Genomic DNA, 26,175 nt, shown 5'->3' on the forward strand with positions numbered 1-26,175 from the left:
TAACATCTCCTCCCAGCACCAGTGGGAAGCCACTGACACCTTCTGGGGGTCACAGGCAAACGGACACAGCCTTTGGACTCAGACTGTTCCTTCTAGCTGGGAAGGAGCCTACTGACATCTGCTCACCCCATGGGGCAGGATCCAAGGATCCGGAGAGGGAAGGGAGGTGGAAGAGCTCCGCAGCCGTCTCTATTTCTGGCCCACTGTGGGTTTGCTGGGAAATCGTGGTAAACAAGGTCTCCAGTCTCTGCTGTCTGGCTCCCAGGTGGGGGAAAACCCAGGGGGCGAGGGTTACACAAGCAGACCCTTCCGCAGCCTGGGGACCACAGAAGGCTGCCCAGAGGAAGTGATAGGTGAGCTGGAGGGTGAGTGAGAGATAAAGGGGGAGGGGAGCAGGGAGGATGCACACTGAGGAACTGAAAGAAGTTTCTAGTAGGAACAGGCCCTGCGAAACCCCAGAAAGGCCTTTAACCCAGAGGTTTTGGGAATGAGCTCCTGATGAACTGAATGAGGTGAACTGCACTTCAGCAAGGTTCTGGCGGAGGCGAGCAAGATGGCGCGGAAGGCAGGGAGGGGCTCCGAGGAGGCCGCTGCAGTGATCGGAGGAGAGGGGCCGGAAGCGCCACCTGGGCTGGGGGGGCGGGGCAGACTGGAGGGGCATTTAGGAGGCAGAATGAGGAGCGAGGGATGGAGCCCCTGGGCTCTGGGTGAGGGCACGGCCCCTCCCATCTGGGCCGGGCTGCCTCTGGCTCGGGTGGGGGAGGGGGGAGCTGGGGCCCCTGGGATGAGGAGGAGTGTGCCAGCCTGTGCCAGGCTCACCCCCTTGGACTGCTGGTGGTGGCTGGACTTCCTCTGGTGACCACCCTCTTCAGCGCCAGTAATGAGTCTCCCAGAATAAGGGGGGCCAGAGTTCCGGGGCCAGACCACCGTCTCCACCTGCAGGTGGGGCTTTGCTTCCACAGTCTGTCTGTGCTCGTGCCACGCACAGCCTCCCCTCTGCTTTCGAAAGCAGCTTGAAGCAGTGAATTATTCATTAGCAGAGACAGGAGACCTCTGTCCCAGCAAGTGACTCCAACCACAGGGGCCCACACGGGGTGGGGGGTGGGGGGCCCTAGAGGCCCCAGAGAGAGAGGAGGAGGGAAGTGGGCCTCCCTCCGCCACCCTTCCCTGAAGCCCTTCCTGCTCCGGCTTCTCTGGTAGAAGTCTTCGGAAGCCCCTCTGCAAGGCTTCAGCGTCCATCTTCCAAGCCTGTGTCTCCAGCCCAACCTTGAGCTCCGGGTGCGTGCTCCCCGCCGCGGGGAGTAGCACCTCTGGACACCCAGATGCCCCGACCAGACACCCAGGATTCACCCTGGGCTTTCTCCCTCTCCCTGGACCCTGCCCCTTCTCTCCAGCTGCCACTGACCCCGCTCACGTCACCTCACCCTCCAACAGCCTCGCCGTTGGCCTTCCTATCCTCACCTGTTCCACAGCCCTGTCCGCCTCCAGATGACCTGGCCCCTGACAACTCTCAGCCTCATCTCTTGCTTTATTCTTCCAGAGTCTCCTCTTCAGCCACCTGGAGGTGCTCGTTCTCCCCCAGTCTTGAAGTAACCCCTCATTTCCCCAGGCTTTTCGCACACGCCCGAATACTCTCGTAAAGCCCACTGTCGTGCCTGGATCACCTCTATTGACCCAGCCCAGCCCAGCCCTCCTGCGCCCTTCCAGGGAAGCTTTCCTGATGGCCAGACAGGTTAGGAGCTCCCTGGGCTTGCTCCTGGCCCAGCGCCGGCCGATTCACCCATTCATTGAATTTTTACTGAGAGCCCTCGGTGGGGTAGGTTTTCACCATTTTGAATAGGTCCAGAAACAAAACAGACAAACAACCCCTGCCCCCTAGTGGAGTTCACATTCACATGGGGTGGGGGGAGAGACAGACCACAGACAGTGCAGAGAAAGTCGGTAAGGTGACCTCGTGTGGGACAAGGGGGAGAGCCATGGGAAGCGGAGCAAGGGGAGGGGGTAGGAGAGAGGGAGGTGTGCGGGCTGCACTTTTTGCTGGAGATGATGGCCTTTGGGTGAAGACTTTGTCAATGCCCTCCGGCCAAATCCCGCCAGGAACACGGGCAGTTATGACTCAGTAGCGAGGAACTGCGCGTTCCATAGGGAAACCGGGTGACCCGTGAGAGAGTGTTAAGAAGGCCTTGTAGGATCTAAGCTTGGGGGAGGGGATTCGGGAGGGCTGATGGAAGCAGGGCTGGACTCTAGACTGGATGCTTTCAGGAAGCCAGGCCAATTCCACGCTGGGGATCCTAATAAACTCTATCGGAAGGAAGGGGAGACTGGGCCAAGGCCACAGCTGTCTTTAGTAGGAAGCAACAGTCTCTCCTCCTAGCCGGCGTGGGGGATTGCCCCAAGACTGGGCGGCTTAGAGCGGCACAAAGGGAGCCTTTCACAGCGCGGGAGACCGGAGGCCGGAAGGCCCATATCAAGGTCTCAGCAGGCTTGGTTCCTTCTAGAGGCTCTGCGGGAGAACCCGTTCCCCGCCTCTCTCCTGGCTTCTGGGGGCTGCTGGCAATCCTTGGTGTTCCTTGGCTTGTAGACACGTCATTCGAACCTCTGCCTGCACCCTCGCGTGCCTCCCCCTCTGTGTGTCTGTCTCCTACTTTCTGTCTCTTAGAAGGACATTCGTCGTTGAATTTAGAGCCCATTCTAATCCAGGATGATCTCATTTCAAGATCCTTTACCCTATCCTTTAATTACACAGCAAAGACGCTTTTTCCAGAGAAGGCCACATTCTGAGATTCTGGGTGGACATACGTTTGGAACCACAAGTCAACCACAAGTGATAAAGATGGTTGGTCCTTTTGCGGTGTGGGCAGCGTTCGTGTTTTGTGTGTGTGCAGATGATTACAGAGTGGCCCTGTCTGTGTTCATCGCCAACACAGCGCGGCTTTGTCTGAGGTTGACGTGCCGTGGAATTGTTTGACAGAACACCGAGGCCCGGCTGGGAGTGCCAGGCCAGCTCCTAGAAGTCAGGGCCTGCTTGCCTCTTTCACAGCTTGAAGGCAGTGAGGGAGGGGGCCATGCTGACATCTGGGGCGGAGTCCTAGCACAGGGGCAGGTTTGGGGGACCGGCCAGCCCCGCTCCCCCCGGGGGGGCTGCAGCCGAGCCAGCAAGGCGGGGAGAGGTAGGAAAACAGAGAGGTAGGGCCAGACTTGCAGTGGAAAGATCAGTTCTTCCTCTGGAGATCGTGAGGGGCCTCCAGAGTATTCTGGGCGGAGCAGCGATTGTGACATGACTGACCAGGGTATAAGCAGGTGAGGTTTTGATGGAGCATTGGGACAAAAGCCTGCCAGGAGTGGAGGCAAGAGTGAGTGGAGGAGAGGAAGCTGAGACAGCAAGATAAGACCATTCTTTCCAGGAGCTGGACAGCAAAGCGGAGCAGAGAAATGGAAGGAAGCTGAGGTAGCGGCTGAGGAAATGGAATTAAGAGAAGGTCCAGAGCAGCCTGAGCTTGAATGCTGCCAGGAATGGTCCCAGGAGAGGGTGGGCTTGACCGTCAGCAGGAGGGCCTAGCTGCAGGGAGGGCAAGCAGGCTCCGCGGCCGGCGGCGGCCTGGCTGGGGCAGGAAGGCCGTGGCAATGGCGGGTGGGCCCGAGGCAGGCAGGCCGGAGACCTGGTCAGCAGAGGTTCTCTCCCAAAACCTCCTTCCACATCTTGCTTGCAGGTTATTAGTAACCTTGGCCCCCAGGCTAAGGTGCAACAGTGTGTGTGCGTCGCCCCCCCCCCCCCGGCCCAGGTGTGGAGACAGCCCAGCCCGCAAAGGGCACAGAGATGGAGACAGAAGGGGTAAAGAGGCCTCAAGCTACCTCCATGTTGACCCCAAACTGTCTAAGTTCCTTCCAGCTTACCTCTTAACTCAGGCAAAAGACCCTGCAGGCAAAGCATTCCCCGAGGGAACCGAAACAACCCCGTCAAGCAATAAGGACAGCAAGACCCCGTATGACTGACCCCAAGACAATGATGGGTCTGACCGACCTTCGCTGTCCACCTGCTCGGACCCACCGGCCTCTGTCCCACATTCTCCTAATATAAACCTGGAGGCCTTCTCAGCTCTTTGGAGACAGTCTTTGGGACACTAGTCTCCTGTCCTCCCAGTGTCGGCCTCACTGAAATAAATCCCTTTCTTGTCCCACCACAGCTCGTCTCTACCTTTGGATTTTGTCAGCGGCGAGTGGCTGAACCTGGTCTGTTTGGGACCCTGGAACCACGTGCTCTTGGGCCCCCATGTCCCGGCTACAGTAGGAAATGGAGAGGGAGAAAAATTAGAAAGGGCCCACGTTCCAGTCTCTCACAGAGCCCCAGCACAGGCAGGGCGGCAACCCCTGTCCGGTCTTCCTTGTGCCCTTTGTAGTCCAAACCATCAGGCCCAGGTCTGAGTCCCTGCTCTGTCGCTTGCCACCGTGTGACCTTGGTCTGTTACTCTCCCAGAGCGAGTTCCCCAGCTGTGAAATGGGGCTCTCCCGACCTCCTCTCAGAGCTGTTGGGAGAAGGAAGGGGAAGAACAGACACAAAGTGCCGGCAGAGTGCAGGACAGTGAGCCAGACCGGTTTCCTTCCTCTTCCCCTCCGCTCTGGCCCGGCAGCCCCGGAAGGTCACACGGCCTCCCCGGCGGCTTTAAGAATGCGAGCGGGGCCCCGCCTGCTGGCCGACTCCGGAACTGCACCTCGGCCCAGGCTCAGAGAAAGTTGCCACCGAATTCTATTTCCCCAGCGGAACAGGCAATGGTTTTATTCCACGGAGACAGATGCCGTCCAAACTCAGTAGGTGAGCACTCCAGAGCCTTCCCGCCACCCCCATCACATGCTGGGGACTTTAATCCACCCGCCCCCTTTGCTCCTGCGGCTGTCCCTGCCCCTGCATCCTGCGTGCCCTCCCCTCTGCCACTTGAAAACATCAAAGGTCGCCCCTCTGAAGCTTTCCAGGACCCTCTCCCCTGAGCCCCACCTCCCTTCCGAAGACAGAATTACTGGAAACGTCCTCTTCCGTGTTCTCCCAACATTTAGACTTAATTCTAGGCTTGCTAAACTGCGAGAGAGGGAGCACTAGAACGCCTGTCTCCCTGGCTTTAAAGAGACCTGTGGTCAGGGACGGCCTTGTTCATCTGCAGCCAGAGGCATTTTCTACCATCTGATTCCTGAAATCCCCCCAAGGAAGTCTCCCTGACTCCGGGTGGGGGTGGGGCGAGGTGCACGTGCTCTGGTTATTAGTAACCAGATTTCTACATGAGCATGTCTCTACTAAGCCAACCTTCCATCCTTCCTCCCTTCCTTCCTTCCTGGACTCCTTTCCTCCTTCCCTCTTCCTTCCTTCTTTTCTTTTTTTAAAGTAGGAGGAAAAAACACCTTCTGTGGTCTCCTGGCAACTCAAAACTTTCCAATTCCCCAGCAAAGCTTACAGGGTGGAATCTGGCCTCTGCCCTTCTGATTCCCTCCTCCCGCTATGGGCCATCCCCAAGTCCCTCACGTCTCATGCTGGTTCCTCTGCCCCGGGAAGCTTGATCCACACTCCTCCATACAATTCCCTACTTTTCTTCTGTGCTCCGCTCAAATGTCATCTCCCTAGAGGCTTCCCTGACCTCCTTGCCCATCTCTGCTGTCCTCGCCCTGTCCATCCCTCTTCTACAGCGCTCAGCAGGTGGCAGCATCGCTAGTGTGCATGTTTCCCTGCAGAAGGCACGCCTCTTGCAGGCGGAGTGGTGCACTTCTGTGTCCAGCTCACACATTTCCATCCATACTAGTTGAGAGAAGTGGGTCCCCACTGCCATGTTTGCTCACAAGCAAAATGAAGGATCCAGACAGGATCTCCTAAGTCCTTCGGATTCTAGAACTCTATGATTTGCAGATAATGGGCATATTTTTGGAAAGCTGTCACCAAACAGCTGATTCTGAGCCAGGAACACCTGGGGAATGGGTGGCTTCCCGTCAACAGGTGTCCCTCTCCAAGGAGTTCACCACCCTCTCCTGCCCTGGGGAAGGGAACAAAGGTCATTCCCTCCCTCCTTAGCCGATGGCCCATGGGTGGACATAGGACTCTGGGGAAACCTGCAGTCACTTCTCCTCCAGAATGGGTGCGTGTCCCAGGCCGGGGAGACGCTGTGTCCCACAGCGACGTCGTGCTCGCTAGGGTGATGAGAGCTGCCAGCCCCATGGTGAGCACGGGGGCTTATCCACCTGTGGCCCATCTAGAGCCGCATTAAGGCCGAGAGACAACTGACCCCTTTCCGCAGTGCTCGCGTCTGAGAGAGACTACAACATGGCTGCAATGACTCAGCAGTATGGTGTCACGGGGGCCAGGTTCCCACGCATACACACCTCCTGACATCAGGGAACTACCAAATGAAGCCAGCCCTGTTCCACTGAAGTCAAACGGACCCTTACCGGGAAAGGCAGAGCTCGGCGGGCTCGGACGGTCTCTGCCGGGCCTCCTCCGAGACGACACTGCCAGCTCCCCCCGCAACTCAGATTCTGAAACCGACCATGCAGAGGTCTCTCCAGCAAAGGTTTACTTTATTTTCTAAACTAGATCTAAGCCCTTTAACGTAACTTCCAGTGAGTTGCTCGGTTTGGAAAACTTTTTTTAAACTTCAAAACAAACCTAGCCAAGAACAGAGCTGCGCCTGCCAAGCACGATGGTGCGCCGCCCACGGGCCAAGCACACCCGTCGCCTCCGCTCATCCTGGAGGCTGCGTGAGCCGCTCGGGCTCTGGATTCAGACTGGAGTTTCGCTACAGTGGGATCATGGGCAAGTTCGTCTGCTTTCTCACCTGTGAAGTGGGGATAAAAACAGGCCCCTCCTTAGGGCTACGGAAACAAAATTACTTGCTGTAAATGGTGGGCAGGAACGGTCACCTTCACTACAGCAGGAGGGAGGTGTCCTTGTGAGACCAGGACCCTCGTTTTTATAGAGGCCGGCTAAGAAGTCAACTTCTTACACAGCTGAGATCTTCTGGATCCCTGTTCCTCCGCAGGCTGCTCCTGCCCCCAGTCCGCACTCTCAGCCCAAGGGGTCTGGAAGCTACCTGGCACCTTCCTCACAAAGCCACTCCCTGCATGGGAGGTCCTGCATGCAAGACACGCACACTGGATCCGAACTCTGGCTGAAGTCCCCTACCAACCTCCCGACGCGAGCGGCTGGAGTCAGAGCGCGGGCCACCAGGCCCAAGCAACGCCCACCGGGGGCCGGTGCCCCGAAGCCCGGTCTCCCCACGTCCATGGTGCGGTTCTGCCTCCTGATGAAGGCCAGCAGCCACCTCTTAACCCACTTTGCTCGGTGAGGCTTCAGTCTGGGGACTGGAATCTCTAATTAGAATTTCCACATTCGGCACGAGGGGGCATCTTTACTGGCGGTAATAAAATGGGGCCAGAGTATCACTGCCCAAGCCCATCAGCTGCACCTCTGACCAACGTGCTCTGACGGCGACGGGAATCCGTGATGGCGACCGAAGCACAGACTGCGCGAATGACAAAAGTTACGTTTAATTTACAATGTAATAAAGGTTACAGGTAAAAAGCTACACATAAAGCGTGAAAAGGCCTATTACACAAATGTACAAATCTCTGTACAAAGCTCATATCACTGTTCGCTACCTCCGTGTCCTGTGTTTGTTAGCTGGGCCCAGTCCTGGAGCTCCGGGTTATGAGAGCTCGCAGTAAAGGAGGGGAGAGCCTCTGAACCAACATTTAAAAATGTCCTCTTAAAGACATCAGTTACTTGCAAAGTAAAATCTTTTCCTTTTTAATTGGAACTGCTGCTCTATCTGGTCATATCCTTAAAAATTGCCTTCACAACACACTTGAAAAGGAAAGCCAGGCTTTAGAGAGTAGAGGACAGTACTCTGGAATCAAACGAGAAACTTCGGCAAGTGGAGTACTCACGTGTGACAAGAGAAACAGGTAAAGTTCCAACGATACTGTAAGTTTCCAACTACCCATCCGTGTCTATGGCACTGGTCACAGATGAAGGAAAATCAAAATGCTCTCATTCCAACAGAAAGGACAAAAGAGAAAAAAGCCTAACTACTGGACCTCAAAACCAGTGACCTAGGCAAACATTTCTGAGTTGAAACCTTAGCTTAACTGAAGAATTCTAAACCCTCTTCTGATCGACGTGGGATCCATAGCAACCCCTCTGCTATCCGGGACTTGCAGGGACAGTCAACAGAAACAGGCTGCTGGACCCACAGGCCAGTGCCACGGCTCTAGAGCCCACCTGAGGGCCTGGAGACCCCCCAGGGTATGTGACTTTAAATCAAAACGACCCGAGAACGAGGGAGAGAAGAAAAAGGAGGTGATGGAAGGCCTGGAAAAGAGCCAGGGCAGCCTACTTAGCAGGAAACATGAAACACTGCTCTATACTCAGTGTTCTGAAGACAGGTCTTTATGGGATACTCCCCAGCTCTAATAGTACATGGTTAGGGCCCCAGGAAACATTCTGAAAGACGAGACCGCACACATGGAAAGTTTTTCTCCCTAGTTCATTAGCTCCCCCCTCACCCTTCCACCCAATTCCCACCCAATCCCACCCTTCTCCATGACCAAAAATATCAAATCAGTAAGGAAGGTGTGGGCTTCTTGCCCGGCCAAGCCTCTTTTGCATATTTCTTTTTCTTGGGCTCGTTGATGGCTTCAGGGTTATAGACTGCAGGGTTTGGTGCAGGGTTCATGTTCACTGCCGACGGCACGACGGGAGTCAAGTCCACGTCAGGCGCGAGGTTCGGGTATGGCATGGGCAAGCCACCGATGAGTGCTGTCCCGTGGATGCCGTGCGGCTGGGAGCCGGCTTCACTGTGTGTGGGGGGCAGGCCCCCGTAGAGTCCTCCACTGAATGCAAAGTTCTGCATGCGCCTGCTCCCCGATTCCTCCAGGCCCAGGGAGCCAGGGCCTTCCACCCGCTTCTTCTGTGGTTCATAAGGAACAGAGGAAGCAAGAGGTGAGGCACAAGAGGGTGTTAGCCAGCCTTTTCTATCCCAGCCCTAGAAAACTCAGAGAAGGCCCCCAACCGTCTAGCTCGTTTTGTTTCCCAGACAATCTATTTCACTGTCCTGAAGCCTCAGGGTTTGAAGAGACCGGACAGTCGTTGTCTAACGTGATGGCTCCCAATACTGCTCCCCGCAACTCACCATCCTACATCGCACTGAGAAAAACAAGGACGATGTGTGAGCTTTTCATAAAGTAAAGCCTATTCAGTTTAAGTGACTACGCTTTCTTCTGCAGTCTTAGCCTCCCTCTCTTCTGATGTTAAAATACACTTTTAGGAAGCAGAGGTGTTAACAGGTGGTAGTAAGTATTTAAGTAAAAGTTAGTGTCTTCATATTGACCACCCAATTTTTGAACATTAATCTGAGAGCAAAACAAACCTATAGTGATGGAAAGTGGTCTACTGGGTGCCTGGGGCTAGAAGGGGGGGAACTGACAGCAAGGGGACACAAGGGAACCTTCTGGGGTGATGGAAATCTATATATTAAGAATAGTGGTGGTTATGCACATGCATACATTTGTCAAAACTCAAACTATACACTTAAAATGTGTGTATTTTATTGTATGTAAATTATATCATAATAAACCTGACAAAGTAAAAATATCTACTGGTTTTATACTTTTTTTTTTTTTTTTTAAGTAATCTCTACAACCAAAGTGGGGCTCAAACATGACACGGAGATCAAGAGTCACGTGCTCTACTGACTGAGCCGGCCTGGTGCCCCTTGCTGGTTTTATACTTTTTGTGGGGGGGTGTGGTGGTGGTGAAGGGAGAGGGAGAGAGGGAATCTTAAGCAGGCTCCATGCCTGCGTGGAGCTGGACACAGGGCTCAACCCCACGACCCTGAGATCATGACCTGAGCCAAAATCAAGAGTTGGACACTTAACCGAACGAGCAACCCAGGAGCCCCTGGTTTTATACTTTAATGACAACAGAACATTCCAAAGGAAGAAGCAAAAAGAGAGAAAAGAGCTCTAGGAGAAATGTGACATGAATGCTATGTAGATGCAGAGAAACATTCTGTCTCGTACTTTTTCACAAGGGCTTGTGAAAGTTCATGAAAGATCCCCCTCAACCCTCTACGCCTTTTGGATTAAAAAAGACTAACCAAAAACTTGACATAGGTAATCAATCTAGTCTAATAGAGTCTAAAGTTTTGTGTTTTTTTTTTTTTTAAGTAGGCTCCACACCCAGCATGGATCCCAACTCAGGGCTTGAACTCATGACCCTGAGATCCAGACCTGAGCGGAGATCAAGAGTTAGACAATTAACCGACTGAGCCACCCAGGTGCCCCTAAAGATTTTTTTTTTTAAGATTTTATTTATTTATTTGAAAGAGAGCGAGAGAGAGGAAGTGCAAGCACAAGCGAGGGGAGGGGCAGAGGGAGAAGCAGACTTCCACTGAGCAAAGAGCCCGATGAAGGGCTCAATCCCCGGACCGTGGGATCATGACCGAGCCAAAGGCTGACACTTAACCAACTGAACTACCCAAGCATCCCTAAAGACTTTTTTTTTTAAATAAAACTTTCGATAGCACCTTTGACCAGCATTTACCAATCACTTCTTGAATATCTCTAATTCACAGGGATCTCACTACTTAAGGGGGCCATCTGCTCCCTTTGGACAGTCTGAGCGGTCACATGTTGAGCAATCAGAACATCTCTGGAACTTCCACCTTCTGGCTCTTCAACATACTCGATCTTGCAGCCTAACCCAGATCCGGGCTGCCCTTCCTATCTGTGCCATTCCCAATCACAAAACAAAGGCATGGCCAAAGCTGGAGGGGCCCTGCAGAAACTCAACAATGCCTCTTCCTCGCCTAAGAGCTTACTTGGAGTCAGAAGGGCAAGGCGAAAGCAAAGTGGCTCACTCTGCACCCTGCTGGGACGTAAACTTACAGACTCCCAGCATACCACAATTTACGCGCAGCATTGAGCTGGCTGGTCACCTGCAGTCTTTCTATGGCATTCCAGGATCCCCTAGATTCAGGTGGAATGAAAGTATTTCCACATGATGAAAAACAGAAGAGCAAAAAATGTTTTAAAATGAAGCACACAATTAACACTTACCTACACATGAAAGAGTGGGTTTTTAAACCAGACTGTATGGCATTTCAAACACTGTTACAACGTGCTTCCTACCTTGACTGGGACCACTGCAGTCTGCACCATGTTCCGGAAGCGACCAACCGAGGGGTCCACATCCTCTGTAGAAGACACGAGAGACGGGTTAGTCTGACTCTGCTGGGGAGATGAAGGGACTAGGGCCCGCTGCAAACAAGGTAATCACAACTCACCTTAAAACAGTGAAGTACAGCTAACGCTCAAGTGCTTACTGAGGCTGGCATGGTGTTAAATCCTCACAACTCCCTGAGGCGAGTACTACTACCATCAGCATCTAACAGACATGCTCAGGCCTGGAGGGGTAAAGTGCCTGGTCCAGTCACCCTGCTGGGGAGTGGAGGGACCCGGGTTTGAGTCCAAGCAGCCAGAAATAGGCCTGGGCTCTGGACCACTGCGCTGTACTGCCTTTCCCAAGTTCTTTCCCATTCCATATACGTCCCTCTTTGAAGGGAGAAACCAAAGAGCAGATTTTATCAACCCCATGCTAGTAATAAAACAATGACACGTGACACATGGGAAGTGGTCACATACCACGTACCTCGCCGGTGCCCGCTCACTAGCAAACACCAGAAATTAGGATTCAGGCCCAGGGCTTCCAAGTTCACCTGGCCTTCTGACCTGAACAACCACATACAATCAAGACTTACTAAAGGAGCAGGGAGGGTGGAGAGCAGCCCCCTTTTCACAGGTCACACACACGTTATCGGTTCTAGCCTCATTCACTGCAGGAATAAAGTGCTAAGACCAAGGAAGGGATGTGCTTGCAGTAACTCTCCCCTGCCTCATTTACTGGACATCAAGCACAGAAATAAAGAGCAAGATACTGTCCTTTCCACCTTTAAGAAGTTCACAGCTGAAAAGCCAGACAGGCTACAACACAGTGGAGGGGTGCAGGATAGTGTTCCTGGAGCACAGAGGGGACGACGGGGCTAGATCACCTGGGATGAACAGGACCTTTCTCGCTGAAGGCTGAGGGTCTGCAAACAGGCAGGCAGACTTACTATCATTACTAAAAAAACTACTCCAAGCCCCCTTTTGTCTAAATATAGTGGTGGGAGGGGCGCCTGGGTGGCACAGCGGTTAAGCATCTGCCTTTGGCTCAGGGCGTGATCCCAGCGTTGTGGGATCGAGCCCCACATCAGGCTCCTGCATCAGGCTCCTCCGCTAGGAGCCTGCTTCTTCCTCTCCCACTCCCCCTGCTTGTGTTCCCTCTCTCGCTGGCTGTCTCTATCTCTGTTGAATAAATAAATAAAATCTTTAAAAAAAAAAAAATATATATATATATATAGTGGTGGGAAAGGAACTGTTTCCCTAATAGGGGCGTATATATCCTTTTAAATGCATGGAGGGTGCCTGCTATTCAAAGAAACACTCCTGTGAATCCCTTTGGAAAACAAAGATTCATTATTTAATTAATCCCTGGTCTATTTAATAAGTCTGGTTTTTCGCATACTAGGGTGACTGCAAAGAATACACCCCGGCATTATGTTCACAACCAATCTTTGCTCAGTGAATGAAGAAATGAATGACTTCTACGCAGAAGAAAGAAGGAAAGATATCTAGGCTCGTTAGGAAAGAGATGAGGTTTCTATAAAAGGCATCCATACCTTTTTTCTCGTCCCCACAGGTGCCCTGTTCCAATCGTCCCTTCAGCAAAGCAAGCTAAATGAAGCAAAAGAGCAACGGGAGCCCAAGAGGGGGAGCTCACGGGGTATGCCCCCCACGTGGGCAACAGGCCTGCGGAGGGGCCAGAGAACTCTCCGGGGGACCCCATCCTGTGCCATGCTGTCTGAACGGTGCTCGGGCCTCTCACCCTCTCCTCATCTCTACCCATTCCACTCTAAGAAAGAGGATACACCCATTCCATGAGATCTCTGCTCCTTCAAGATCTACCAATAAGTTCCTCACAAATAAGCCTACTTCTGGTATAGGAACGGTTGCAAGGATAAAAAGCAAAAGTGGTGGTTGATGACGGTGGGGATAATGGCTACCATTTGTCAAGGGCTTACTGAGTGCCGAGCACTGATCTAAAGTATTTGTACGTATATTAATCATTTAACCTCCCCACCAATCCTGTGAGGCCGATATCTGTCACACGGTCAAGGTCACAGAGCTACTAAGTGAAGAGGTCCATTTCAACCCCAGGTCCTCCTTACCGCGATGCTAGGCTGGTCTGAATACACATTCCGCTCCACGGCAATGATTTTCTTTTTCCTTTTTTTTTTTTTTTTTAAAGATTATTTATTTGAGAGAAAGAGGAAGAGGAAGAGACAGCGTGAGCACATGAAGAGGAGGGACAGAGGGAGAGAGAGAGGGAAACTCCAGCCGACTCCACGCTCAGCACAGAGCCCGACAAGGGGCTTGATCCCACAATCCTGAGAACACGACCTGAGCCAAATCCAAGAGTGGGATGCTTAAGTGACTGAACCACACAGGGGCCCCCCAGGGCAATAATTTTCAAGGAGAAAAACAGCAGAGCAGACCCTGACTTCTAAAAGAGATTTAAAAGAGTGACTAGTCCAGTGATTCCCAAATTGCTGGCTGTTCGTCAGCACAAAAAGAGCTTGTTTAAAACCACAAATTTCTAGGTCCAACCCCTGGGAATTCTTTTTTTTTTTTTTTTTTTTTTTAAGATTTTATTTATTTGACAGATAGAGACAGCCAGCGAGAGAGGGAACACAAGCAGGGGGAGTGGGAGAGGAAGAAGCAGGCCCATAGCAGAAGAGCCTGATGTGGGGCTCAATCCCAGATCGCCGGGATCACGCCCTGAGCCGAAGGCAGACGCTTAACCGCTGTGCCACCCAGGCGCCCCAACCCCTGGGAATTCTTATTCAGTAGGTTTGGGGGCCCAGAAATAAGTTTCCCCAATTGGTCACTCAGCCCCTGCCTGAACATTTCTATTGGGCATTCATGGCTTGGACAGTAATCATTTCTACTTCACACACCAAACGAATGCCTGGATCTTTCACAGGCATCTTTTTAATTCTTCTTCTACATATAAGAAGGATTTGTTGTTGTTTTTTGTGCTGAGCCAAATACTTGATACTCACTGGCTCTGGCTTTGCCTACTCCTTCCTCCCTAAGGTCAGCCCTGAAAATGGCCAACTACAGTGGCCATGCCTCCTCAAGCATGGTTCCCCTACATTCCCAGCATCTGGGGGACAGTCTTCCTTGGCTGTGAGTCTCCTCCTCCCTCAGGACTACATAGCACCTTCGGTGTTGAGGCTGTGCTCGCATTTGGTAACCTGTCTGGGTGAGTTCCGCTCAGAACACAGGTGAGTGGGGTTACTGTCCCCTACTCTTCTACTAATGCAATTTTAAACTGCAACTGATTAGTTTCCACATCCCCCTGATGACTCATTCAATTAACTAAACTCCCTTGATCTTTTTTTTTTTCATGAGCTGTCACTGGAACGGTTCTTCTCCATTTAAATAATTGATATTTTGAAAATAAATGCAGGACCTGAAAGTTATTCTCACTGTACTTCATTTGGGAAGTAAAAGCAACTTGTTAGTTTGGGATCCTTGTTTCCATCCACTGAGACTGATTTCTAACAAGGTTTTCAGAATCTCGATTCCATCCTCATCAAACAAACGACAGCTTCTGGCTCGGTGTTATCTACCTACCAGAGTACCTGACATACTATGTGAGGCCAAGAAACGGATGCTGAGTGATGGAACAAATGGGTGAACTTGGTGGCCTTCCCATAAAGAGATGCTCTCACCTTGCTGACGTTTCCATACAAACTCTATACAGTACTTCCTACAGAGAGGCAAGTCTTCAGTGCAGTTAATGGTGGCCGCAGAAGGCTCTCCAATCTCGGAGTTACCAGTCATACTCAGAATTCCGCAAAGACAGTAATGCTCTAGTCTGAGGTAAGACAACAAACAACTCTACTTCAACCTCCACTAGGACACAGACCCGCTGGATCAGCAGGTGGGAGCCTGGCTCTGTATGCTCAATTACACGGGCCCTTCCTTCGTCTGTTTCTTTCACACTGCAACTGGATAGCGCTGGAGTGTTCGAGGGCGCTCCACTGATGACCTGCAAGAACTCTCTTTTCTTAATATAGCGCTGGGTATCCTGCCCCTTGTTGGGAAACATTACAACCAACCTACACATTGTACTCACTGCTCTCTGAGATCACAGCTTTTTCATCGGAAGAAACCAGGAAGACACCTCACCTGGATTGATGATCTCATCATCCTCGCTGAAAGTCACCCGCGAGTTCTTCCTCTTCCTCTTTGGTCTCTGAATGTCAAGATTCCCCTCCTCAATGGTCAGGGTGGAAATCCGCTTGTTGTGGGCAGTGTTGAACTCTGTCAGGTTCTAGGCCAGGGTTCACACAAGACAGACAGGAGTCAGTACACAGGGAATCTGACAATTATAGAGCTAAACAAAGGGCAGGAAGGCTTTAGGAGCGAACCTTAACCACCCCAGGCAAACAAGATTCTCTTTTGTATTCAGAAAAGATTGCTGCCCTTAGCTACTATTAACAAGCCTCTTTTGACAAAACATGGAACATCCTCACTGACTGGTGGGACAGTGATGATCACAAGGAGGTGAAGAACCTTCAGCTGGGAACAGGTCATCTGTGCAAATATCCCTGAGGTGAGGCTCTGTGTTTTTGGGGGAAAGACTATCATGTCTTTACGCTGAGAATGAAAGAATATGACTGGGAGGAACTCCATGAACTGTCTTAAGGTAACGAAACAGAGATGAGAGAGGGCAACTGACAGCTTCTTCCCCGGCAGCCCTCCCCACTGAAGCTCAGAAAGACAGGGCCAGTGCACTTAATAGGAGGCATTAATAGTTTGTCACTCCCCGTCCCTGTGTATGGCCCCATTTCTATTCATAACCACCCATCTATTTCAATGATTAACTTGGCCTTAGCACTGCTGCCTGCCTCTTCCCAATCCCCTGGCCTTATTCCAATCTGCACTGCAGTCTGAGACACTCCAAATGTCTTCAGAATGAAGACCCAGGGAGGACCTAACAAACTAAACTTAAAAGACAGGGAAGCAGGGAAGCAGCGTGGGGGAGAGATGGGTCAGAGTGACTTGCAGCATGGCGCGCGGCTATGAGGCTCCTTCTTTAGAACAAAATAACTTCTAAATGCTAAGATTTCCTTCATGCTTTCTTTCCTCAGGGCTGGGAAACTGCCTTGCTGAACAAGAGGTAAGTGCATGAGGGCGGGTAAGACACGCTGGCATTTGGTCTACCTGAACAGAGCAGTCACACCAGTGCAGCCATGGACACGTTAAGGACAACAGCCGCATCACAAACGACTGGGGCTAGCCTCTAGAAAAGGACAACTTTAGCACTTTAAAATAACATCTTTTTTTTTTTTTTAAAGATTTTATTTATTTATGTGACAGAGAGACAGCCAGCGAGAGAGGGAACACAGCAGGGGAGTGGGAGAGGAAGAAGCAGGCCCCCAGCAGAGGAGCCCGATGTGGGGCTCCATCCTGGAACGCCGGGATCACGCCCTGAGCCAAAGGCAGACGCTTAACGACTGTGCTACCCAGGCGCCCCTAAAATTACATCTTGGAAAATTCATGGCCTTCAGGGCAGCTAGGCCCATAGGAGCAAAAGCAGTCTAGTTCTACTCAGAGATTCTTAGGCTGTTTGAATCATATCCAAAAAAGCAATGTAAGTGAACTAAAGCTTCAGTCTCCCTAAGCCTGTGCTGTCTAACCAAACTTTCTGGGTGATGGAAATGTTCTATATCCTTGTCACTCGATATTGTAGTCCCTAGTCACATGTGACTGCTGAACACCAGAAATGTGGTTAGAGCTACCACACTGGACAGGGCAGCTCCAGAAAAGTTTAACTCCCAGCCTTGGCTTCTAACACCCAGTGAAGGTGCACAGACGACCACGAAGGTCTGACAGGAACTCCTCGCCAGGCTCGGCTGGACATAACCAAACCCACACGGTGCAGCTGTCCCAGGTGCATCACATGTGGCCACGCTGTACTGGCAGAGTGGCAAAGACCCACTACCGGGCTCAAGAAAACCTCCTGATGCTAAGTCACTGGCGTGTCGAGCTACACAGAGCAGCTCCATACGGCAAAACCCAGAGTCCCAAAAGACACAATAACACCGCAGACAGACGTGGAATTACATCAAGCTCAGTCTCCTCCTCTGGAAGCCCCAGTAAGCCCTTGAGCTCATCGTCCTCTCCACCCATCTTCTCATCTCCCTTCACAGCTGACGGCAGTGTCTGAGGCTTCTCACGCAGAGTGTAGGCCCTTGTGGATGCGCCAAATGAGACTGTAGAATCGATGGGGATTTGCTGAGGCTTGTGAGGTTCCAACCGAATGTGACCCAAGAAAGTGCCGTGTGCTGGGAATAACCAAATCAGAAATATAAGAGAGAAAAACAGAAACAAAAACCAACCTGAGTTGTAGGAGGGCGAATAGCTCCTCCCAGCACATCAGTTTTGCTTTTTAAAATGAAAACAGCACTGGGACCACTTTGGGACCTTGTCATAGGTCACAATGAAAAGGAAACTCTTCACTGAGTCTTGAATCTCTTCAGTGGATTTCTTACACATCTCCAGACCTGCTGTTACCCCATATAACAAAGACCACTGCTTGCTCTCTGCTGCCAGACAGGTTTGGCTTCATTCTGGGTCCAGCAGGAATGGCTCCAACCCAGCAACAGCCATGCCCCGCAAGGCAGAAGACAGGCATTGCTGTGGTCTGACCTCTCCAGCCCCAAGTGTAAGGAACATAAGAACTTCTGGCCTGGTGGCGGTTTTGTTTGGGTTTTTCCCAGGACAATAGAGGACGCTGGCTGAAACGGGTGCAATATGAATGCCAAGGCAAGCCAAAATTCTATTGGAGAGTCTCAATATTTTTCCACGTCAGCATTCTGCATGTTATAAAATGGAGAAAAAAGATAAGATAAATTTGCAAGTAAGTACTTGTGAGACAAGGCTCTCCAAAGCCATTACATAAGCAGATTGTGTGTGTGTAGGGGAGTGTGCGTGTGTGTGTAGGGGAGAAGGAGTAGTTCATGACCAGCCCAGGAGGCTTTACACTTTACACTATACTGATACATAGGCAAAATGAACAAACTTCAGAGCCCCATGCAGTTACGTCTCAGGTGCATTTCTGGGATGAACTTTGGCAAAGATGAAAATCTTATTCAGAGTATGCTCGTGGAATTAAAATTGGTATTGTTAGTAGTCAAAGCAAAATGTAGCTGGAATAAAGAACCCATTATAAAAAATTAAATTTTGCTCAAAGCAAATATTTTTTAATGTCTTGCAACACTACTCTAATACATTAATGGAGGTTTTTGTGGCTTCTGCTTAAACCGGACCACGATTTTATTGTGGTCCTATAAACACCTGAATACCCACAGCCCCTGGTTCCTGGGTACCGTTTTTTTGTTCTCTGTATATACCTATTGCCCTTCCCAGGACATGACTCCCCAAAACCCTCTTCTCTCTCTAATCATCGATTATTTCAGGAAAATAGGAGATATCACAGACAAAGAGCTGATTTAAAAACCAAACACAAGCTTCTTCCTTGATGAGCAATAAAACATGATTTCAAAACTATAGAACCCAAAGAGCATTTTCACATTGTCCCAGAGGGAATGTGTGAAATGGGATGGGATGTGAGTTACTTACTACTGTTGAGATCTATTAGGAAAACTCTCTTCAGATGCTTGTGGTAGACCAAGGCAGCGTGGACCCGAGAGCAAGACTGGTGGTCAATGGTAAAGTCACACAAATCAGGGTTTCTCCCAAATAAGTAATACTTCTTCTCATCAATAATCAGTTTCTAAATAAATATTAAATTAAATATTACTTAAATCTTGTTTCAACAGGGTTTAGCAAAAATTCTTCCAATCTAGTAAGTAGAGAATCTCGAGTAGATAAAATTCCTTGCCAAGGTGAAAACAAAATTATTTCCCACTATTCTTCAAGATAAAAAGCTCAGAATAATTTACTAGCATTTTTGGGAGGCGGATGGCAGTTAATCTCCCCAAATGCAGGGGTTAAATGTCTTGTGTTGGTATGAAAAGAACTTTTCTTGATTCTATTAGATGAACACAGCCTGTGGGAGTGGCTGTCTTCCATCCATTGGAAATTTAAGATTTCACTGGATCTTAATTTTAGGTCAACCAGGAAACAAGAAGTACAAACATGTCTACAAAGTAATAAGACTGCTGTTCAAAAAATCTACATTCGAATGAAAATTAACAATTGGTGAGGAAAGGAAAGGGTATAAACACGTATGTGTGTTCTAATCATGCTGCCATAGCCCCAAAGTGTTTTTGGAACCCTCTTTAGGAAGTGCAATTACATTAGCTATCATTGTACGAGTACCTAAAGCTAACTTCACTGGCCACAACAAAGTATTACTCTAAGTTAACTCTAAATGAGTATTCGCTGTGTCCAAACATAGACCTACTTCATGGGGCAAAGATTTTCTAAGTTTGGGGAAGAAGGGTATCGGGATTAACATTTATTGACAGACTATTTACTGCTGGGCATTTTAAGCATGACCTCATCTAATTCTCAAAACGACACTGTGAAACAAGTATCACCTCTATTGTTAAAGACAAGAGAACAGATGGAGAGAGATGAAGCCACTCATCCAAGGTGGCCCAGCTGGTTAAGTAGCAGAGCTGGGATTTGAACTCAGGTGTGAAGGACCTGCGATGTCAATATTGTAAACAATGCGCCATAGTCTGAAATAAGTCTAAGAGAAGAACTCTAAAATGCTTCTAGACACTGCTATGGCACTAAAAAGAACCCAAAACTATAGAATGCCCCAATATAACAGCAGAAAAGGGGATTTCACAGACAAGCAAACTATTATTAAAAAAAAAATTATGAGAGAAGGAGCTGATGTAGCATTGTTAACTTTTGATTTTGCCAAATAAGGACATTAAAAAAACTGTCACCAATTAGTATCATAAACATTTTATAAAAGAAAGATCATTTTAACACCAAATAAGTATGAAGGGTAAGGATAAAGGACATTCTTTGAGCTCATTTTAGCTTTATGGAACACTCACAACACTGTCATTTTTTTTTTTTTAATTTTTATTTAAGTATTCTCTACACCCAATGTGGGGCTGGAACTCATGACCCCGAGATCAAGAGTTCCACACTCCACCAACCGAGCCAGCCAGGCTCCCTATCCTCATCTTTCTTTTAATCCTGAATCAGTAGAGCCTTTGCTGGTTGGTTGTAGACTGGGTTGCTGTAGATGAAAGACTCTAGATAAATTACTGCTAACACTTCTCCCAGTTCTACAAGTCTACAACTTGACTGCTCAAGAATGTGTTATGTCTTCCCTTTACACACAAGGTCTCCTTAAGCTCTAGTTCACATTTCACACTACACACCTCCCAAAGTCCCCAAGAGAAGATAGCACAAAGCTGAGCAGAGAAATAGTCAAGTTAGTATGGTACCAGGCTAGGACTCAAGAGGCTTAGATTTCATTCCTGGCTGTGTCACTGAACTCACAGTGGGCCACTATTCTCCCCTGTGCTTTAGGGTTCCCCTTATGAATCCAGAAATATATTCCCCACTGATACTGCAGCAACTGCTGAGCACTTGGGCGCCATACACTGTGCTAGGTTTCCTGCTATGTCACTTTGTTTCCACACTCACTCTGTGCGGTGGGCAGGTACTTTCATTCTTATTTTTATGACGACGAAATTGAGGCACAAAGAAAGTAATTAACATATTCAAGTTCACACAACTAAACATAGCAGTTGCCCCCTTATCCACGGGGGATACATTCCAAGACCCCCACTGGAAGCCTGAAACCTCGTATAATACTAAGCCCTATACAGTGTCTTTTCCTATACATACACACCTATGATAAAGTTTAATTTATTAATTGGGCACCGTACGAGATTAACAACAATAATAAAAGAGAACGATTATAACAATATACTACAATAAAAGTTAATGTGAATGTGGTATCTCTCTCAAAATATTTTATTGTACTATACTCACCCTTCTCGTGATGATGTGAGATGATAAAATGCCTACGTGATGAGATGAAGTGAGGTGAGCGACACAGACACTGTGACACAGCATCAGGCCACTACTGACCTTCTGACAACATGTCAGGAGGATCATCTGTGCCAGTAACTGAAACCATGGGAAGCAAAACCGCGGATAAGGGGGGACACTACTGTATCTGTAAGCTGGATTAGAAATTCAGGTCCGTCTTATTTCAGAGCCCAAGCTCTTTCAACCACTACATTATATATTTTCTTCACTCTGCCTACATCAAAAAAATGCACCATAAGGCAAGAAACATTTTAAGAAGTGAACAAGAACTATGGGTCACGTTCTTAATTTTTCTCTTAACTATCACTTAGCCAGTCTCTTTCAGGCTTAGCCTTAAGGCTCAACTGGTTCAAGCTAGTCTAGGTATGTGGGTCACCTCTGGGAAACTCTGTCTGGCAGTGCCCATCTGCTGTTGGCAGAGCTTGTCCCAGGCCCATACCACGATGGAGCACCAAGATTTAACAACAGCTTGACAGCTCAATCAACCATCCCCGTGTCATCCCCGAGTTTTAAGATTTGGGTTAAAAATAAGACACTGATTTAGAACGGAGAGAGCCCTGAGATTTCAACATCTTGTTCTTTCCAGGTACTATCTGTGCAGACTAAATCTCATGGCATTTTTCATTCATATTTATATGCACACAGATTATGTCTGCACAAACTTAAATTTGTTAACTACAGTGCTTGTAGGCTGGTCTCAAGGAAGCAATATATAAGATCACCCACTCCTGGGTTCTAATATAACACTAACCAAATTTCTGTAATTCTAAGGTGCCAAAGACATATCAGAGATTTAGGTGTTTGGGGGGTGGCAAAGGAGAAAGGGTCTCCAAATTAAAGATATACATTCATTATTAACGGTATCTCAAGGGACGCCTGGATGGCTCAGTTGGTTAAGTGTCTGCCTTTGGCTCAGGTCATGATCCCAGGGTCCTGGGATCGAGTCCTGCATCAGGCTCCCTGCTCAGCAGGAAAGCCTGCTTCTCCCTTTCCCTCTGCCTGCTGCTCCCCCTGCTTGTGCTCTCTCCCTCTCTGTCAAATAAATAAATACAATCTTCAAAAAAAAAAAAAGGTATCTCAATGACAGAAACATTCAAATATATGGGGGTAAGTCTTAGAATCAAGGAAATGTGTTAATTCTTGGACAACGTCAAGTGAACAAAATAATGCATTGGTCTTTCAATAGTAACTAACACCACACTTTCTAATTGTGCTAATACCACTACTCAGTTGTGCCTCTGAGTTATAACTCAGAGTGTGTCTTTACACACTGGGCTTAAAAGACTCATGGCTTTTGTTTTAATATTGCACTTCTTAAACCCAGCTATCACAACACATCACAAGCCTTTGACACAAGGCTAGGATATAGATAGCTCGGCTAGTATCAAGTGCTGCCTAAATCCTTAAAAATAAGCACATCTTAGGTCTACTTCTCTCAGAAACAATACAGTGATATCTAAGGATTGTAACTTGACAATCGTATGGCAACTTAGCATACCTAAGAGCACTGAAAGACAGAGAACACAATCAGTTAATGGAAACCAATAATCAGAGGGATGTTTGACACATTAGAGTGCTCTGAAAATATAAATTATTTCACAAAGGAATGTGATATTAACATTAAGGCTTATGCCTCATTGTCTGTTTCTTCCAACTGCAAACTGAAGATTTACTAAATTCTAGTACCAAAATAAATTCCTATATGTCTTCAAAGCTTCACACTATTTAGAAACAATATTTGGAACAGTCTATAGCAAAAAACGCTTCACAGACCTTTTAGCTAAATTATTTCCTTGAATGATCTGGATGTTTTGTAACCTTTAAGACAGAGGAACCCAAGACAAAAGGCCTCTATAAGTGACTGGCTAAGGGCATGATGAATTAACAGAATTCATCACAATTCATGCCTTAATACTTTGCAAAACATCTGGGTCTTCTTCAGGAGATCTCACAGATGGTTTTCAACCATGGAACATCTTGATTTTTATTACACACACCAAAGAAAACCAATTGCATTCAATAACGGGGCCTCGAACCTAAATTCTATCTAAGCAAACATAAAATTGCCTTAAGACATGGAGACTCACAACTCCATGGTCATAGTGGGCTTAATCTCCACTTCTTGGTAAGTAAATGGTACCATAAGGATTAAAAAACGTATACAACCTAAAGCTAATCAAAATTCATGCTCTCTTCAAGTTCCATGTGGTGTTCATTCAAAACTCGTATAAAAGCTGGAATTCTGCTAAACTTTTCCTGTATAGTACTTATTTCAATTATAAGCATGTAATTTTTGTGTGATTATGTTTCCTATCAGAGAATTTGAGGACAGGAACCACGTTTTGTTCACTGTTGTAGTCCCTCTGCTGAGCAATGACTGGCACACAGTAAGCATTCAATAAGTGTTTTGAATGAATGAATGAGTTTCATCACCGTGCCATTCTCTTTTTTGAGCAAGTGTCTTAGCTTACTACACTTCTTTGAAGGGCTTGGGCCTGAATTGCATAAATGCAACTTAAAAGTGAAACGCAATCTACATCATTCACTTTCTTCTTCAGTTACTGCGTATCTTGCAACTTCCACACGACTCCGTGTACTCAGAGAGAGAGAATTCACCAAGTCGAGTCTGATGGGGACCCATAAGCCTATGATCAATTAAAACCCTTCATTTGGAAGGTGAGAGAAGTCACAAAAAACTGAGTGTCTGTGGGAGATACCAGGTTTGAATGTGTTATATCACCATGTGCTTTTAATAGGAAAAAAAAATCAGGATGAACGAAAGTAGCATTGCTGGAAAACAAAGCACAGGAGAGGGGGTGGAAAAGTGAGTCATTGGCAAAAATGTTTAGTGTGACGAGAAAAAAAAGGAAGACATGTATTTCCATACCTCAATTAGCTTGTCTCCTTTGACTACATCCAGATGTAAACCAGGTGGGGGTTTACCTGCCCTGAAAAATAAGAGTGAGAAAAGCATTTTCAGGATGAGTTTGTAAATGCCATTTACAATCACTGTCCCATTCAACACTGCAGCTCTTCGACCAGCCTATAATTAGTTCATGTTCAAGCAGAAATGTCATCTACTTCACTGTTATTACAGCTCCTTTCTACATTTGACACTTCCCCAGTGATTCAATTGCTCTAAAACAGACTTTACTGGATCTGTATTTAGAGCAGCACCAAAGAAACCTATATTTTAACACTGGATATCAACCTCAGAGAAAAAGCAGCACAGAGAGTCCAAGTACCATAGCTGGGGTAGTCTGGTTACTTGGAGTTTGAATCTAAGATTTACCACTATCACTAATACCCTATAAAGGTAGAATAAATCAGCTGGTGTTTGGGGCTGATCAAGATTAGTTTCATCACAGAATAAACAGAGGGTACTGTCCTGAGCTCTGAGACCAAATCAGAGGTACATAATTAGGGAACTAGGGCAATCCAAAAGCATGCCCATAAAACCAGGTGCCAATAAATACAAGAGATGTTTGTTACAGGTCTTCCTACACTGGCATGTTGAAGGGAACTGTTCTCTATACTCCTTGTAACACCATTCATGGGGGATACATATACGTCAAAGCACCAAACAGTGCCTGAGACATACCAGACTCTGAGGAAATGGTAAGTGATCTCAAATAGTCTCTTCTAACTGTAAGTTTACAGTCCTCGTCCAACTTCTGAAATCAGGGCAGCAAGGGACCAAAATAGGCATACAATTTGTAGACTGAAACAACTGGGTGCTACAAAAATGCAGAGGGACCCAGAAAACAGCCACACTTTCACCTGTTTCCGGTCTTTGCTCCTTTTGAGTCTGAAGAAAGAACAATCTTGCCAGAGCCCCTATATTTGTATACACACACACACACACACTGCATCCTCATCGAACTGAAGATGCAACATAGTCATCTCACAATCCTGCCCCAGCTCCTCTACAGCAGTTGCTGAAAGGGCAGTGCGTTGGACAAAAGCCCATTTTGTACGGAAAACAGGGAAAGGAATGTTAAACGCTACATCCACAACATGCTTTCTGAACTCCTACTATGTGCCTGGCTTAGGCCTAGGAGCTGGAAACACGAAGATGAATCAGACCGTCCTTGCCCTTGAGGAGCTCAATATAACGGGAAAGAGAAAGGAACAATGCATAAACTGTGATGAGCTACCCCAGAAGCAGCTCTAACTCGGATGGGTCTCTTTGCAAGGCAATTCATATGTATTCATCTTGTACCCCGCTCAAAGACTAAATTAAATTATTCCATTATTCCCAAGAGCTTGAGAAGGGTTGAAAGGGGTTCCTCCCAACAATTACTGATGCCCACTTGTGCCCGGCTTCGAGGTGGGTCAGAGCCGTCCCTGCCCTCAGGGCGCTTCCAGTCTGCGGGAGACAGAAAAGTACCGCACGGGAGATGCAGCAACGACAGACGGATGCGGGGCACTGAGCTTGGGCTGGGGCCGGGAAGCGGGCTCGTGCGCGCTCGGGACAGAGAGCAGGGGGGCAGGTACCGTGCTCCACAAGAGCACCAGGCACTCAGTCAGGAGTTGGGGTAAGTTCAGGGCCAAGGCCCCAAAGCGCCCCGGCAACCGGCTGATCGCCCAAGGGACTGCCTAAGCGAGCACCTCAGAGCCCCCAAGTCTGGGTTTCCTCAGTTTCTGGGCCCGGGCTCCAGGCTGCCGGTTCCTCCACACGCCGCCCGGCCCGACGGACAGTTCTCCCTCAATCAGTTCCAGGGTCTCTAAGCCGTTCGGCTTCTTGCGAGAAATGAGCCGCCCTGCCAGTCCGGGCCAAGCCGGGCCGGGCCAGGCCACTCCAGCCCTGGCCGCCCCGCCACTCACCAGGTCGGGCAGTCGAACAGCGGGAGGCTGGAGCCGGAGTTCGCGGCTGCCGCCATCTTGCGTCTCCCCCTCCCATTTGGCGGGCCCTAAGCACGCCGGGAAACTGGAAGACCCAAGGGTAGAGGCGGCATCCCAGCAGTCTGTGCGTAC

The 26,175-nt window shown here is 48.7% G+C and overlaps 1 protein-coding gene and 1 non-coding gene across 3 annotated transcripts; both read right to left on the reverse strand.

Annotated features, from left to right (window-relative positions):
• Positions 1–7,503: 7,503 nt before the first annotated feature.
• PPP1R8 (protein phosphatase 1 regulatory subunit 8) lies at positions 7,504–26,154 on the reverse strand. Of its 2 annotated transcripts, XM_045782388.2 has the most exons (7): positions 26,026–26,154; positions 24,086–24,146; positions 18,790–18,943; positions 17,272–17,492; positions 15,331–15,475; positions 11,164–11,228; positions 7,504–8,942 (listed from the first exon to the last, which is right to left on the reverse strand). In XM_045782388.2, the coding sequence occupies exons 1-7, from the start codon at positions 26,079–26,081 to the stop codon at positions 8,589–8,591; spliced, it is 1,056 nt and encodes a 351-aa protein (XP_045638344.2). In that variant the 5' UTR covers positions 26,082–26,154; the 3' UTR covers positions 7,504–8,588. The 2 variants fall into 2 exon arrangements, with proteins under 2 accessions (XP_045638344.2, XP_087714812.1); XM_087858686.1 differs by lacking the exons at positions 24,086–24,146; positions 26,026–26,154 and adding an exon at positions 21,139–24,061.
• Positions 22,427–22,592, reverse strand: LOC123782498 (small Cajal body-specific RNA 1). Its single transcript, XR_006776992.1, has one exon.
• Positions 26,155–26,175: the final 21 nt, after the last annotated feature.

Source organism: Ursus americanus, chromosome 33 (genome assembly GCF_024610735.1).
Source record: "Ursus americanus isolate L20-20 chromosome 33, mUrsAme1.1.p, whole genome shotgun sequence".
Lineage (NCBI taxonomy): Eukaryota > Metazoa > Chordata > Mammalia > Carnivora > Ursidae > Ursus > Ursus americanus.